The 16,042-nt window shown below is 37.0% G+C and overlaps 1 protein-coding gene across 2 annotated transcripts in view; it reads left to right on the top strand.

The window, feature by feature from the left end:
• The window catches only part of SLC17A3 (solute carrier family 17 member 3), a 37,858-nt gene extending 23,220 nt beyond the window's left edge, over positions 1–14,638 (top strand). For both annotated transcript variants that reach the window (XM_004384000.1, XM_004383999.1), the window contains 7 exons: positions 2,616–2,702; positions 11,881–11,999; positions 12,109–12,270; positions 12,569–12,698; positions 12,795–12,942; positions 13,250–13,340; positions 14,504–14,638. In XM_004384000.1, the coding sequence (XP_004384057.1) occupies positions 2,616–2,702; positions 11,881–11,999; positions 12,109–12,270; positions 12,569–12,698; positions 12,795–12,942; positions 13,250–13,340; positions 14,504–14,638 (872 nt within the window). The remainder of the gene's footprint in view (positions 1–2,615; positions 2,703–11,880; positions 12,000–12,108; positions 12,271–12,568; positions 12,699–12,794; positions 12,943–13,249; positions 13,341–14,503) is intronic.
• The last annotated feature ends 1,404 nt before the right edge of the window (positions 14,639–16,042 follow it).

The raw sequence follows: 16,042 nt of genomic DNA, 5'->3' as shown, positions 1-16,042 counted from the left end.
GCAGAGGAGGACAGGAAAGCTGGTGATAGGGAACCCAAGGTTGAGTAAGGACAGTGTTGACATGTAGTGGGGTTCTTAACCATTGTCATAGGGCAATATGTGTGCTAACTGTTTAATGAGAAACTATTTTGTCCTGTAAAACTTCATCTAAAGTGAGAATAGCAGCACAACTGGAAGAATGAAATCAATGTCACTGAATTGTACATGTAGAAATTTTTGAAACGATTTATCTTTGTGTGATGGTTAACATTGAATGTCAACTTGGCTAGGCCTTTTTTCTCAGTGTTTGGCAGTTGTATAATGTTGTGATCACCGCCAGATTGGAATCTGCTGAGTGGTACTGGTGGAGGCGGGGCCTGTGGCAGCTCACTGCAAAAGCATGAAACAAGACCCTTACTTCACACTATGCAGAAAAACTAACTCAAAATGGATCAAAGAACCTAAATATAAAATCTAAAACGATAAAGATCATGGAAGAAAAAATAGGGACAATGCTAGGAGCCCTAATACACGGCATAAACAGAATACAAAACATAACTAACAATGCACAAACACCAGAAGAGAAACTACATAACTGGAAGCTCCTAAAAATCAAACACTTAGCTCATCAAAAGACTTCACCAAAGAGTGAAAAGACAATCTACAGACTGGGAAAACATTTTTGGCTACGACAAATCCTATCAGTGTCTAATCTCTAAAATCTACAAGATACTGCCAAATTTCAACCACAAAAGACAAATAACCCAATTAAAATACGAGCAAAGGATAAGAACAGGCACTTCACCAAAGAAGACATTCAGGCAACTAACAGATACATGAGGAAATGCTCACACTCATTAGCTATTAGAGAAATGCAAATCAAAACTACAACGAGATAACATCTTATGCCAACAAGGCTAGCATTAATCCAAAAAACACAAAATAATAAATATTGAAGAGGTTGTGGAGAGAATGGAACACTTAAACAATGCTGGTGGGCGTGTAAAATGGTTCAACCACTTTGGAAATCAATTTGGCACTTCCTTAAAAAGCTAGAAATAGAAGTACCATACGATCCAGCAATCCCACTTCTTGGTATATATCCTAGAGAAATAAGAGCCATCACACAAATAGATATATGCACACCCATGTTCATTGCAGCACTGTTCACAATAGCAAAAAGATGGAAACAACCTAGGTGCCCATCAATGGTCAAATGAATAAACAAATTATGGTATATTCACACAATGGAATATTATGAAATGATAAAGAACACTGAATCCTAGAAACATCTCATAACATGAATGAATCTGGAAGGCATTATGCTAAGTGAAATTAGTCACGAAAGGAAAATATTGTATGAGACCACTATTACAAGAACTCAAGAAAAGGTTTAAACACAGAAGAAAACATTCTTCGATGGTTATGAGGGTGGGGAGAGAGAGAGAGGTGAATTCACTAACTAGATAGTAGACAAGATTTATCTTATGTGAAGGGAAGGACAACACACAATACAGGCTAAGTCACCACAACTGGATTAAACCAAAAGCTAAAAAATTTCCTGAACACAACCAAACACTTTGAGGGACAGAATAGCAGGGGCAGGGGTTTGGGGACCATGGTTTCAGGGGACATATAGATGAAATGGCATAACAAAGTTAGTTAAGAAAATGTTCTGCATTCCAGTTTGGTGAGTGGTATCTGGGGTCTTAACAGCTAGTGAGTGGCCATCTAAGATGCATCTATTGGTCCCAACCCACCTGGAGCAAAGGAGAATGAAGAACACCAAAGTTACAAGGAAAATATTAGCCTAAGAGACAAAAAAGCCCACATAAGCCAGAGACTCCATCAGCCTGAGACCAGAAGAACTAGATGGTGCCTGGCTACCACCAATGACTGCTCTGACAGGGAACACAACAGAGAGTCTCTGATGGAGCAGGAGAAAAGTATGGTGCAGAACTCAATTTCTAGTAAAAAGACCAGACTTAATGGTCTGACTGAGACTGGAGGGACCCCAGAAGACATGGCGCCTGGACTCTCTGTTAACCCAGAACTAAAACCATTCCTGAGACCAACTCTTCAGACAAAGATTAGACTGGACTATAAGTCATACAATGATACTCGTGAAGAGTGTGCCTCTTAGTTCAAGTAGATACACAAGACTAAATGGGCAACTCCTATCCAGAGGCAAGATGAGAAAGCAGAAAGGGATAGGAGCTGGTTGAATGGACACGGGAAATCCGGGGTGGAAAGGAGGAGTGTTCAGTCACATTATAAGGATAGCAACTAGGGTCACATAACAATGTGTCTATAAATTTTTGTATGAGAAATTAACTTGATCTGTAAACTTACACTTAAAGCACAATAAAAAAATTAAAAACATAAAAATATTTTTAGATTAAAACAGTATAAAATGAAGTATGACTGTCATCTGTAGTCCTACTAGGAAACTGCCAGAAAAATATGTTCTCAGGAAATCATGTGAATCGAATCATGAATCCAAGTTCACAAATTCTAATATGCTTATCTCTTTATGGTTTGGTGATATTCCCTCTATAACATGTCATTCATCATTCTATACTTGTCTGCTGGGTGGGTGCCCAGAGTCCCATAGCTTGCTCTCTGTCTCTTTGCAGGAATGGCACTGGGACCCTTCGTTGCTATCCTCACGGGCGGCTTCATCAGTCAAGTCATTGGGTGGCCTTTTGCCTTTTATATCTTTGGTAAGCTGTTATCTTCTAGTTTCCAGTTGTCAATATTCAGAAAAATTCTTCTGAGTATCTGTATTTACTTTTCTGGAGGAAATTAGTCAAGAAAGAAGAATCCTTGAGTAATCCTAGAAAACAAAATATGTAAATATATTATTAGGGAATAATTGACCTACACCATCTAAGAATTCTGAAGTTCTCTTATCTATTATAATGAGTTATTAACTTTATTTTTAACACAAAGTGATCACAAATACTCTGCTGTCTTTGCAAGCAGTGGGGGACTGGCTTGCCGAGCAGTGATTTGTGAGAGATGGAAAAAAGAAGTCCAATGATATAGGTATTGCTATGGGTTTGTCTCAGGTTAGGCCAAGCAATGAGGGGGTGCTACTTAAGGCTTAAGTTTCCTAAAGGCTCTGGATACCTGGATGACAGAAGACATTAAAGAAATAAAAAGAAGGGAAGTTGAAGACACATTTTTACCAAATAATGCAGAAAAATGTGGAGAAAATAAAAATATAGGGAGAGAAACAAAACAAAAAACGTAATAAAATGGTAGACATAAATCCAACCATATCAAGAATTACATTAAATGTAAATGGTTTTCACACACCAGTTAAAAGACAGAGAATTTGGATTGGATAAAAATGCAACAAAACTATATCCTGTTTTAAATTTAAAGACATGAATACTTACCAAGTAAAACAGTGAACAAAGATGGACCATGAAACACTAATCAAGTTAAGTCTGGGGTGAATATATTAATATCAGACAAAGATAACTTCAGAACAAGGAACATCATCAGGAAAAAAAATAGACAGTATATAAAGATGAAAGTGTTAATTCACCAAGAAGATACAACAATCCAAAATGTATATGTACCTAACATCGTAGTTTCAAAATATACTAAGCAAAAACTGACAGAACTGGAAGGAGAAATAGACAAAACCACAATTCACAATGGATACATAAAAATTCTTCTCTATTGTATTAAGTAACAGAATAAGAAGACAGAAAATCAAAAGGAATATAGAAAATCTCAAAAATACTAAAAACAAATTTTACTTAATTGATAATTATAGTACACTACACTCAACAACAGTTGAATAGAGACTCTTTTTAAGTGTGCTTCAAACATTTACAATGTTGTTGTTGTTAGGTGCCATCAAATGGGTTCCAACTCATAGCAACCCTATGTATAACAGAATGAAACACCTCCTGGTCCTGCCCTGGTGGTGCAGTAGTTAAGCACTCAGCTGCTAACTTAAAGGTCAGTGATTCGAACCCACCAGCCACTCAGCAGGAGAAAGATGTGGCAGTCTGCTTCCATAAATGTTTACAGCTTTGGAAACCCCTATGAGGTAGTTCTACTCTGTATGAGTCAGAACCAGCTCAACAGCAATGGATTTTTAAACATTTACCAAGATAGACAATATTCTGGTCCATAAACAAACTAAAAAATTTAAAAGAATTGAAAATTACACAAAATATGTTCTTTGAACATAATAAAATTAAACTAGAGATCAATAACAGAAAGATATCTGGAAATGCCCCCATACAGATGAAAATTAAACAACATAGTTCCATACTTAATACATCAAAAATATGTGGGATGCAACTCACCAGAATTTACAGAGAAAATTTTAGTGTTAAATGCTTACATTAAAAAAGACTAAAGGTGTCAAATTAATGATCTAAGATTACACCTAAAGAACTAGAAAATGAAGAACTAATTAATTAAACTCAAATCAAGTACAAGGAAATAACTAAAATAAGAGCAGAAGTCAATGAATTCAAAACAAAATGGAAATAATAAGACAATCAGTAAAACCAAAACCTGTTTTTTTGAAAAGATCAATAGCATTGACATATCTTAGCCAAAATGAATCAAGAGGGAAGAGAGAGAGACAAAGAGAGCACAAATAGCCAGTATCAGGAATGGAAAAGGGGACATCAATACAGACCATACAAACATTAAAAATTATTATAAAGAGAGATTATGAAATACTCTATTCCCATAAAATTGATCATTTGGATAAAATTGACAAACTCCTTAAAAGACACAAACTAGTAAATCTCACTTAAGAAGGATGAGATAACTTGAATAGTTCATATATATAGTAAGGAAATTGATTTTGTAGTTAAAGTCATACAACAAAGAAAACTCCAGACTCACATGGATACACTGGTAAATTTCATCAAACATGTACTTAAGAAATTATACCAATTCTACACAAATTCTTCCTGAAAATTAAAGAGAAAACATACTTTCTGACTCATGCTATGAAACCAGAATTACCATAAGAAAACTACCAAACAATATCTCTCATGAACCTGTACACAAACATCCTAAAAAAAAATTTAGCGAGTTTAATCCATCATTTATAAAAAGAATAATGCATCATGTCTAGGGAGATTTATATCTAAAATGCAAGAGTGGTTCAACATTTAAAAAATCGATGTAATTTAGGGGCACATGAGACTTGCAGCAAACATAAAACTCTACCAAGTGTCCACTTCTGCCCAACCTAGAGTAACAGGTACCAGATTTACACTCTGGCCTGAAACAACTAGAAAACAAACAGACAAAAAAACAATTTATGAAACAATTGTTTTCAAGACACTGGATATCATATAACAACAGACAATGATTGATGAGAGGTGAATTCTAGTTCATGACACAACAGAAGGGAACTAGGCAGAGCCCAGCAGAATCCCTGAGTAGAGGAGATAGAGTTTAGAGTCCGGAGAGAGTAAGATAGAGTTCCTAGGAGAAAGTGCTGAAAGGAGACAGATGGCACAGGACTGGGCACTGTTTTTTTCTGTTATACATCTGAACAACTGTTGCTATGTTTGAGCCCACTGTTGCAGCCACTGTGTCAATCCATCTCGTTGAGGGTCTTCCTATTTTTCCCTGACCCCCTACTTTGCCAAGCATGATATTCTTCTCTAGGAACTGGTCCCTCCTTATAACATATCCAAAGTAAATGAGACGAAGTCTTGCCATCCTCTCTTCTAAGGAGAGTTTTGGCTGTACTTCTTCCAAGATAGAGTTGTTCCTTCTTCTGGCAGTCCGTGGTATATTCAATATTCTTTGTCAACACCATAATTCAAAAGGCGTCAATTCTTCTTCAGTCTTCCTTATTCACTGTCCAGCTTTAGCATGCATATGAAGCAATTAAAAATATTATGGCTTGGGTCAGGCACACCTTAGTGCTCAAAGTGACATTTTTGCTCTTTAACATTTTAAAGAGGTATTTTGCTGCAGATTTGCCCAATGCAATACATTGTTTGATTTCTTGACTACTGCTTCCATGAGCATTGATTGCGGATCCAAGTAAAATGAAATCCTTTACAACTTCAGTCTTTTCTCCATTTATCATGATGTTCTTGTTGTTCCACTTGTGAGGATTTTTGTTTTCTTTATCTTGAGGTGCAATCCACTTTGAAGGCTGCAGTCTGTGATCTTCTTCAATAGATGCTTCAAGTCCTCTTGGCTTTCTGTAAGAAAGATTGTGTCATCTGCATATCACAGGTTGTTAGTGAGTCTTCCTCCAATCCTGATGCTGCATTCTTCTTCATATAGTCCAGCTTCTCGGATTATTTGCTCAGCATACAGACTGAATAGGTACTGTGAAAGGATACAACTCTCATGCACATCTTGTCTGATTTTAAACCACGAAGTATCCCTTTGTTCTGCTCAAATGACTGCCTCTTAGTCTATGTACAGGTTCCTCATGTGCACAATTAAGTGTTTTGGAATTCCTATTCTTTGCAATATTATCCATAGTTTGTTGTGATTCACAAAGTCAAATGTCTTTGCATAGTCAATAAAACACAGGTAAACATCTTTCTGGTATTCTCTGCTTTCAGCCAGGATCCATCTAACATCAGCAATGATATTTCTCATTCCATGTCCTCTTCTGAACTTGGCTTGGTTTTCTAGCAGTTCCCTGTGGATGTGCTGCTGCAATTGTTTTTGAATTATCTTCAGCCAAAGTTTACTTGCCTGTGATATTAATGATATTGTTCAATAATTCCCACATTCTGTTGCATCACCTTTCTCTGGAATGGACACAAATATGGATCCCTTCCAGTCGTTTGTCCAGGTAGTTGTCTTCCAAATTTCTTGACATAAACGAGTGAGCATCTCCCCCATTGCATCCATTTGTTGAAACGTCTCCATTGGTATTCTGTCAATTCCTGGAGCCTTGTTTTTCACCATTCCCTTCAGCGAAGCTTGGACTTCTTCCTTCAGTATTGATCATATGCAAACTCCTGAAATGGTTAAATGTCAACCAATTCTTTTTGATCCACTGACTCTGTATTTCTTCTGTCTTCCTTTGATGCTTCCTGCGTCATTCAATATTTTGCCCATAAAATCCTTCAATCTTGCAACACTAGGCTTGAATTTTTTCTTCAGTTCTTTCAGCTTGAGAAATGCTGAATGTCTTCTTTCCTTTTGGTTTTCTAACTCCTGCTCTTTTCACATTTCATTATAATACGTTAGTCTTTTTGAGCTGTCCTTTGAAATCTTCTGTTCAGATCTTTTATTTCATCATTTCTTCCATTCACTTTAGCCACTCTACATTCAAGAGCAAGTTTCTGGGTCTCTTCTGACATCCATTTTGGTCTTTTCTTTAGTTCCTGTCTTTTTAATGACCTTTTGCTTTCTTCATGTATGATGTTCTTGATGCCATTCCACAACGCTTCTGGTCTTTGGTCATTGATGTTCAATGCATCAAATCTATTCTTGAGATGGTCTGTAAATTCAGGTGAGATATGCTCAAGGTTGTATTTTGGCTCTTGTGGTTTTGTTTTAATTTTCTTCAGGTTCTACTTGAACTTGCATATGAGCAACTGATGGTCTGTTCTGCAGCTGGCCCCTTGCTTGTTCTGACTGATGATATTGAGCTTCTCCATCATCTCTTTCCACAGATGTAGTCGATTTGATTCCTGTGTATTGCATCCAGTGAGGTCCACTTGTGTAGTCACCATTTATGTTGTTGAAAAAGGTATTTGCAATGGATAAGTCATTGGTCTTGCAAAATTCTATCATGCGATCTCTGGCGTAATTTCTATCACCAAGGCCATATTTTCCAACTACTGATCCTTCTTCTTTGTTTCCAACTTTTGCATTCCAATCACCAGTAATAATTAAAGCATCTTGATTGCTTGTTTGATCAATTTCAGACTGCAGAAGTTTGTAAAGATTTTCAATGTCTTCATCTTTGGTGTTAGTGTTTGGTGGGTAAATTTGAATAATAGTCATATTAACTGATCTTTCTTGCAGGCATATGGATATTATCCTATCACTGAAAGCATTGTACTTCAGGATAGATCTTTAAATGTTCCTTTTGGCAGTGAATGCTACACTGTTCCTCTTAATTTTTTCATTGAAGAGTGTATGATTATCTCTGATTCAAAATGGCCATAGCAATCCATTTCAGCTCACTGATGCCTAGAATATTGATCTTTATGTGTTCCACTTCATTTTTGATGACTTCCAATTTTCCTAGATTCATACTTTGTACATTCCACATTGCGATTATTGATGGATGTTTGCAGCTGTTTCTTCTCATTTTGAGTCTTGCCACATCAGCAAATGAAGTTCCCAAAAGCTCAGCTCCATCTACTCCATCCACTCCATCCAGCTCTTCCCCAGTCATCTTTTGAGTGCTTTCCAACCTGAGGGGCTCATCTTTTGGCACTATATCAGTCATAAGGTTTTCACTGATCGCCAGATCCTTCTTCCTAGTCTGTCTTAGTTTGGAAGCTCCACTGAAACCTTTCCACCATGTGTGACCCTATTGGTATGTGAAATATTGGTGACATAGCTTCCAGCATCACAGCAATATGCAAGCCACCACAGTACGACAAACTGACAGACAAGAGACTAGATATAGCAGAAGAAATTTGTTCAGCAATTATTTCTTCAAATATTTTATTTTCCTAATCCCTCTCCTCGTCTTTGGGCACTTCACAGCTCACTGATTAGATATATCAGAAGACAAGATTAATGAACTAAAAAATATAGCAATAGAAATCATACAGCAGAAAACATACGAAGAAAAAAATTAATAATAGGATGGACAGAACTTCACAGTTACCTTCACAGTTACCTGTGAAGTGCCCAAAGATGAGGAGAGGTATTGGGAAAATAAAATATTTGTAGAAATAATGGCTGGATAAATTTCCAAATTTAATGAAAACTATAAACACACAGAGTCAAGAAGGCCAATATAAGTCAAGCACAAGAAATATGAAGAAAACCACACCAAGATAAATCATAATCAAATGGCTTGAAACCATAATCAAATGGCTTGATAAAGAGAAAATATTAAAGAAACCAAAGATAAAAGACATGTACAGAGGAACAAAGATAATGATGACAACAGCTTTCTCATTAGAAACAATGCAAGTGAGAACAACATTTTTAAAACATTGCAAGGAAAAATAAAACAAAAACTGTTACCTAGAATTCTATACCTAGATTAAAAAAAAATCTTTTGAAAACAGGCAAAATAAAGTTTTGCAGACATATAAAAGCATTTTCTGTAGTATCAAAAAATATGCAACATGTGGGGATGAGAGAAAAACCTTGTGCACTGAAAACTACAAAACATTGTTGAGAAACATTAAAGATTAAAGACTTAAAGAAATGGAGAGATATATGTTAAGGCTGTTCACCAGTTAGAAGGCTCAATATTTTTAAATAGTAATTCTTCCCAGATTGAGCTATAGATTCATTGCATTGTCAATCAAAATCTCAGCATTAAACTGTGTTGAGAGTCCATTTCTCCTTTTTTTGTATAAATTGTAGGCTTTTTTTGGTAGAAATTGACAAGCTGATTCTAAAATTCATATGAAAATTCAAAGAACATGGAATAGTCAAATAACTTTGAAAATGAATTACAAAGTTGAAGAACTAACACTACCTAATGTCAAGACTGAGTAGTGTTGGCATAAAAATAGACAAATAAGTCGAAGGAACAGAAGAGAGTCATAAATAGATGCATACATATAAGGAAAATTTTTTTAAACAGGTACAAAGGCAACTCAATGATGAAACAGTGGTCTTTTTTTTTTTAATTGTACTTAAGGTGAAGGTTTACAGAACAGTTTCTCGTTAAACAGTCAGTACACATATTGTTTTATGACATTGGTTAACAAACCCACGAGATGTCAACACTCTCTCATCTCAACCTTGGAGGACCTTTTTCTTTTTTTTTGGTGAAAATATACATAGCCAAAGATACACATTTCAAAAATTTCTACATGTACAATTCAGTGACATTGATTTCATTCTTCCAGTTGTGCTGTTATTCTCACTTTAGATGAAGTTTTACAGAACAAAATGGTTTCTCATTAAACAGTTAGTACACATATTGCCTTATGACAATGGTTAAGAACCCCACTACATGTCAACACTGTCCTTACTCAACCTTGGGTTCCCTATCACCAGCTTTCCTGTCCTCTTCTGCCTTCTAGTCCTTCTCCCTGGACTGCTTGTGCCTCACTGGTTCTGTTTTGTTTTATGGGGCTGTCCAATCCCTGGCTGAAGGGTGAACCTCGGGAATGACTTCACCACTGAGCGAAAAGGGTGTCCGGGGGCCATATTCTCAGGGTTTCTCCAGTCTCTGTCAGGCCAATAAATCTGGTCTTGTTTTGTGTGTTAGAATTTTGTTCTACATCCTTCTCCAGCTCTGTCCAGGACCCTCTGTTGTGATCCCAGTCAGAGAAGTCAGTGGTGGTAGCCGGGCAGCATCTAGCTGTACTGGACTCAGTTTGATGGAGGTTGTGTGGCTGTGGTCCATTAGTCCTTTGGACTAATATTTTCCTTGTATCCTGTTCTCTTCATTCTCCCTTGCTCCCGAAGTGGTGAGACCAGTGGAGTATCTTAGATGGCTGCTCACAGGCTTTTAAGACCCCAGATGCTGCTCACCAAGGTAGAATGTAGAACATTGTCTTTATAAACTGTGTTATGCCAATTGAGCCAGATGTTCCCCGAGACCATGGTCCCCACAGCCCTCCGCCCAGCAATTCAGTCCATCAGGGAGTTTGGATGTGTCTATGGAGCTTCCATGACGTTTCCTTGTGCAAGCTGTGCTGGCTTCCCCAGTATTGTGTATGTCTAACCCTTCACCAAGGTTACCACTTATCTATCGTCTATTTAGTATTTCCCCTCCACCCTTCCCATCCCTTGTAACCAACAAAGATTGCTACTTTTTGTGTGTAAACTTTTTCACGAGCTTTTACAATAGAGGTCTCATACAATATTTGTCCTTTTGTAACTGACTTATTTCACTCAGCATAATGTCCTCCAGTTTCATCCATGTTATGAGATGCTTCACAGATTCATCATTGAAGCAATGGTCTTTTTAACAAATGGTACTTAAAATTGGGTACTCATATATGCAAAAAAAAGAATTTGCTCCACACTTCACACCATAGTCAACAACAAAAACTAAATCAAAATGAATCTTAAACCTAAATGTAAAACCTTAAATTATTACACTTTTGGAAGAAAACATAGGAGAAAATCTTTGTCCTCAGGTTAGGCAAAGATTTCTTAGATATGCCCAAAAAAGTCAGATTCATAAACTAAATTGATAAATTGGATTTTATCAAAGTTAAAAACTTTTGCTTTTCAAAAGATTTTAAGATAATTAAAAAAAACAAGTTGAGATGGGGAGAAAATATTTGCAAAATACATGTATGGCAAGGACTTTTATCAAGAATGTATAAATACTCAAAACTCAATAAGAAAACAAACTAGCTAAAAAATGGGCAAAGTATTTGAACAGGTACTTCATCAAAAACAATTTATGGAGGGCAAACACACATTAAAAGATGCTTAACATCGTTTGTTATTAGGGAAATTCAAATAAAAACCACAATGGGATATTTTTACACGTGTTAGAATGGATGATATTAAAAAGACTGAGATACCAAGTACTGCTATTTCTAGAGTCTGTGATTGCCACACACACAAATAAACAAGAAATGTGAAGGAATGGGTCCTAGAAAGTTGAAATATTCACGTTATTATTTTTTTTAATTGAGAAATGGAAAGGGGATATTATGAGCAAGGCCTTTTCCTGGGTTCTATACCAGAGTATGTCCCAATGTAAAAGAAATTCCTGTGGAAGGCAGATATCAGCCCTTTGCCAATTTTACCCTCTGCTTGCAGGAGGTTTTGGCTGTGTCTGCAGTCTTCTCTGGATTGTCCTGGTTTATGATGACCCTGTTTCTCACCCATGGATAAGCATCTCAGAGAAGGAATACATCACATCCTCCTTGGCCCAACAGGTACATATTAGGACTTATACTTTCTCTAGCATCTGGATTTCTCAGGGTGGCTAACAGTGTATGAGCATCTCTCAGATCTTACTGTTCTGATCAGTAAATTTGTTTTCAGGTCAGCGCTTCTAGGCAGTCTCTGCCCATCAAAGATATAGTCAGATCTCTACCCGTTTGGTCCTTAATTCTTTGCTGTTTCAGCTACCAATGGTTAATTACTGTATTGGTTATGTACACACCATCTTACATCAGCTCTGTGTTCAACATTAACATCAGAGATGTGAGTATATTTCCCCTCAGTTTATTCTCCTGTTTTCATGACTCACTGATCATTCTGTCTTCACAAATTGTTCCACCTCGAGAAATTTCTTATTATCAAAGTAACCTAATATTTTATATTCATGCCAATAAGATTGAAGATATGATTGAATACCTTCTGGTGGTATGATTGAAGAGGTTACTGATTTTCCTAAGAAAGCATGGTTTCAGGATGGCAGTACGCTTAGGAGTGATTGATCAGTGAATGTTGTGGTCTCACTGCCTTTATTAACATGGTTTACTCCAATTGTTTTCTTTAGAATGGGATCGTGTCTTCCCTTCCTTTTGTTTTTGCCTGGGCCTTTGGCATCCTAGGAGGCCAAGTGGCAGATTTCCTTCTGACCAAGAATTTTAGGCTTGTTACAGTGAGGAAAATTGCCACAGTTCTAGGTAAGAAAAGAGTCTAAATAATTAATTAATTACCAAGACATAAAACAACCAAAGAATGCATCTCACTATTTAATTTGTCTGTTGTTCATTCCCTAGGAAATCTCCCCTCTTCAACACTGGTTGCTGTCCTGCCCTACCTCAGGTCCAGTTACATTACAACAATAACCTTTCTGTTCATCTCTTGCGGACTAGCCTCACTGTGTCAGTCAGGGATTTCTATTAATGCCTTAGATATTGCTCCAAGGTAGGACTCTACTATATACTCTTATTTTCACATTTTCTGAAAAAGACTTTGCTTTTTGGGGGCTCCAAACATTGGAAAATAGTAAATCATGGGCAAGGACCACATATGGACCTGTGGCCATTTTTCTCAGGCGTGTGTGTGTAGGGAGGTGGGGAGGTGGTGCTACTGATATGTCTTAGGGCCTCTTGTTAAATATAGACAGTGCAAGTCCTTTATGACATAGAGGATGGAATCCCTCATGGAATAGGACTGAAGGATATTGTCAAGCATCTCTGCATCTAGCTTGGAACATTCTCTTCACCCACAGACATTCCAGTTTTCTCATGGGAGTCTCCAGGGGATTTGCACACTTAGCTGCTGTCCTGGTACCCACTGTCAGTGGATTTATCCTCAGTCAGGTAAATTTTCATGTCAAGAAGGACTTTTAAAATGCCTTTCCAAATTCATTTTTAAAGTTAATACTATGAACAACGTATTCAAAGATTGTAAAATAAAGTTAAATTGTCATTGTCTTTGTCATGAAGATCAAGCTGGTAAAGAAAGAAAAACATGTTATTGTAGTTGTTATTTGTTGCCGGCGAGTCAATTCTGACTCATGAAGACTTCATGTGTTACAAACTATAACTGCTCTGTAGGGTCTTCTTGGCTATAATCTTAACAGAAGCAGATTGCCAGGGCTTGTCTTCTGTAGTACCACTAGGTGGGTTCAAACTACCAACCTTTAGGTTAGCAGTCAAGTGCAAACTGTTCATTCCACCTGGGGACCTAAAGAAAAATATAGAACAATTATTTGGTGATTTCAATGTTGGCTCATTCTGGAAGCAAAAGAAGGACTAACCAGTGATGCACTGGTGATATACAGCCTTTGAACTTGAAACCACAGAGCCATGTAGGTATCTTGGGATGATGATTCAATTTATAAATGCTGCTTGCCTTGTGTTCTGTATCATTTTGCAATTTTCATGTGCATAACCATGCAAAAGAGAAAGGATAATGAAAGTAAACATTTTTAAGTGCTGATACATTCAGGCATTGTTATAGGTGTTTCATATGCAGTCAACTGATTTAATTGTTAATTTTCACACCAATTGGGAAGATGGATTATTATCATCCTTATTTCCTGATGACTAAACTGAAAATTTGATAGGATGAGTCTTTCTGCTAAAAGGACGTTTGTACAATCCAAATTCTTCTTAGACCTGTCTAACTCCAAAGCCCATAGTCTTTTCGCTAAACCATTGCAATGTAAGAAGAATCTTGAAAGCATTTTTAGCATAACTGATATAGACAAGATTCATGCAAAATAGAAAATGTATGCCTCTTTTATAGTGACAAATCCAATTCTGTAGGTTAATCACAAAGGTTCACAAACCTCTTTTATTAAGAGTATTCCAAGTGCATTTTAAAATTCTTCTTTCCATCAAACTATCAAGACACTTTCAGGCAATGAATTTCTACACAGAAACCCAAGAGGGAACGTTGTGTTCTGAACTGTTAATAAGACATTTCATAGAAAAAAGGATGAAAGGGGTAATATTTACTTGGGGCTTTGTGTCCCCAGGACCCTGAATTTGGGTGGAGGAATATCTTCTTCTTGTTGTTTGCCATTAACACGTTAGGACTGATCTTCTACATCATATTTGGAGAAGCAGATGTTCAGGACTGGGCTAAAGAGAGGAAAGTCACTCGTTTATGAAGGTAAAGAATAATGCTTTCATCTATGATTACAACCACAGAACATTATTTAAGTTTTTTAATTCCATGTCATTTTCATTTCTTAGTTATTCTACCTTGGATGGAAAAGCCATTAGGCACCTTATTTCATAAATGGAAAGGATTCAGCGATGAAAATACCCATGGAAAAAATGTTGTTTTTTTGTGGCTCTTTTCAAATATGAGATAAGTCCTTTCTTTTACTCAGATTTCTTTTTGAGGGAAATACAAGATGAGTGAAAATTCAAATAAAATGATAACCAAGAACACAGTTGTCAGCTTCATAGAATTAACAATGGACTCAGAGGGGTTGCTGTGTGGGAGCAAAGATGCCAGATTCACAGTTTCTGGACCTGGAAACAAGAATCCATGTTTTCAAACTCTTAATCTAGGATGGCAACTTTGTTAGAGCAATGATTTTTCCTGATTGTGAAAATACTTATCACTTTATATTTTTCTCCTTTGGATATTGTCCATTTGCTTCTCCCTGTGTATGCTCCAAACTTCATCCTGCTCAGGCCCCAGGGGCTGACCTGCGTGAACTTCGTCTCACACTCCCTTATCTACTGGCTCCTGCTGTATTTCTTCTTTTTAATTGGTGTAAAAATATATATAACACAACATTTGCCAGTTTAACAGTTTTTCACATGTAAAATTCAGTAACACCAATTACATTAATCACTTTGTGCAGCAACCATCACAAGTATCTCTTGCCCAATTTTCCCAGGCATGTCTAGATTTCACTGAATAATAGTGACGAAAATAGCTTAGGTTCAACATAAGACAATCCTCACTTTAGCTTTGTGTATACAAGTAAAGAAGTACAGGAAAAACCAATCTAGAGGATGTTGTTCCCAGAAACAGACAAGAAATCTTAAATTACCTATTGCTGTTGACTTGATTCCAGCTTATGGCAACCCCATGTGTTACAGCGTAGAACTGTTCCATAGGGTTTTCTTGGATGTAATCTTTACAGAAGCAGATTGCCAGGACTTTCTTCCATGATGCCACTGGGTTCGAAACACAAACATTTAGGTTAGCATTGCTGTTGTTAGGTGTCATCGAGTTGGTTCTGACTCACAGTGACCCTATAGGACAGAGTATTACTGCCCATAGGGTTTCCAAGGAGCAGCCGGTGAATTTGAACTGCCAACCTTTTGATTAGTAGCTGAACTCTTAACCACTACTCTACCAGGGCCTCTTTAGGTTAGTAGTCAAGTGCAAACCATTTGTGCCACCTAGGGAACTAATTATAGCATGCACGCTCAGAACTCTACCCACATCCCTTCAGATCTCTTTAGCATTTTGTTGCATCTCAGTTCCCAGTGAGCTTTCACGCTGAACAACTGGCACCTATTTCTCCTTATTGGATGATTGCCCTCAGGCT

The sequence above is a fragment of the Trichechus manatus genome, unplaced genomic scaffold (genome assembly GCF_000243295.1).
Source record: "Trichechus manatus latirostris isolate Lorelei unplaced genomic scaffold, TriManLat1.0 scaffold00115, whole genome shotgun sequence".
Lineage (NCBI taxonomy): Eukaryota > Metazoa > Chordata > Mammalia > Sirenia > Trichechidae > Trichechus > Trichechus manatus.
The sequence above is the reverse complement of the archived record's forward strand: the minus strand, read 5'-3'. Positions and strand labels throughout refer to the sequence as shown.